This window comes from Tupaia chinensis, unplaced genomic scaffold (genome assembly GCF_000334495.1).
Source record: "Tupaia chinensis unplaced genomic scaffold, TupChi_1.0 Scaffold147500_2, whole genome shotgun sequence".
Taxonomy (NCBI): Eukaryota; Metazoa; Chordata; class Mammalia; order Scandentia; family Tupaiidae; genus Tupaia; species Tupaia belangeri.
This window is the reverse complement of record NW_006207352.1, coordinates 741,883-743,228: the sequence shown is the minus strand read 5'-3', so window position 1 is coordinate 743,228 and position 1,346 is coordinate 741,883. Positions and strand designations below refer to the sequence as shown.

Sequence of the window (1,346 nt, the reverse complement as noted above, 5' to 3'; positions counted from 1 at the left end):
GGTGCCCAGCCTACAGTGGAGGGCCCAGAAGCGTCAGCTCAGACTGGTGGGGCTCTGGGGGCCCCAGGCAGACGAGACGCACTGTCCCAGCAGCCCATGCCCCCCGCGTGCCCCTGCTGGTCATTCCAAAGCTGGGGCACTGAACTGGCAGAAGCCAGTGGGCCGCACAGGACAGGACCTAGAGCTGGGAGCAGGGACCAGGCCTAGGTAACTCCTGCTCACCAGCTCTCAGCTGGGCCCCTGTGGCTCTCTGGTCACACTGTCCAGGCACGAAGGGCTCTGCTCACACTGAAGGGGCTGCCCGCCTCCCGGAACCACACAGGAACATTGTATGATGTGTCTCCTCTCTGTGTGACGTGTCTGCGTGGTCTCCCTCCTCCTCTTGTCTGTGTGACGTGTCTGCGTGGCCTCCCTCCTCCTCCTCTCTGTGTGACGTGTCTGCGTGGCCTCCCTCCTCCTCCACATCTCTGTGTGACGTGTCTGCGTGGCCTCCCTCCTCCTCCTGTGTGACGTGTCTGCGTGGCCTCCCTCCTCCTCTCTGTGTGACGTGTCCGCGTGGCCTCCTTCCTCCTCCTCTCTGTGTGATGTGTCTGTGTGGCCTCCCTCCTCCTCTCTGCCTTTGCTCTGGGCTTAGTGGCCCGTCATGTGACCGCAGCCTGCCCCTGTTGATAGGTTCTGTGTCTGCAGATGAAGGTGTAGCGCACTGCTCGTGGGATAAAGCAGTCCTGTGTCGTCCGAGCCTCTCCTCACCCGCGTCTTCGGCTTTCTCTCCCTTCCCAAGCACCTGCCAGCTTCCCCACAAAGCCCTGCAGACTCCTGCAACCCGCTGGGCTTCGCATTCAGGCCCTGAGCCCTGGGTCCCCCGACATTCCCTGGTAACAGCCCTGTCGAGGTGGCAGGGCCCAGGAAAACCAGAGAAAGAAACCACCAGAGTGGCTGGGCAAGGGCGTTTATTTGCAGTTGCCATGGGCCTGCCCCCCAGGGCCACCCCCAGCAGCCCAGGAAATGGGGCCACCAGCTCTGGCCCTTTCCCGCGAGCCTGGCTGCTGCCCCGGGTGAGGTGCAGGGTGTGGAGCCCCAGCCCTTCTTGACCCGGCCTGTCCCTGGGCTGCTAGGACCTGGAGAGAAGGTGGCCGGGCCACGTGTGGCTGGGCCAGGGGCCTGGGAGGCCAGAGCTCAGGGAGCCTGGACCATGCGCTTGTGGGTGTCAAAGACGTAGCGCTTGAAGGACAGGCTGAGGGTCACAGGCTGCGAGGGCTCGGGCCGCTCGCTGCCCTCCTCCTGCGGCGTGGCCTCCCCGCGGCCGGGCCGGCCTCGCTTCTTGAGGGCAGGCGTCAGGATCTTCT

At 64.8% G+C, this 1,346-nt stretch overlaps 1 protein-coding gene across 1 annotated transcript in view; it reads right to left on the bottom strand.

The window, feature by feature from the left end:
- Window positions 1-933: 933 nt before the first annotated feature.
- EEFSEC (eukaryotic elongation factor, selenocysteine-tRNA specific) overlaps window positions 934-1,346 on the bottom strand; it is a 172,290-nt gene continuing 171,877 nt past the window's right edge. Inside the window, exon 10 of the mRNA XM_027768810.1 lies at window positions 934-1,293. Coding sequence (XP_027624611.1) covers window positions 1,177-1,293 — 117 coding nt within the window. The 3' untranslated portion in view covers window positions 934-1,176. The remainder of the gene's footprint in view (window positions 1,294-1,346) is intronic.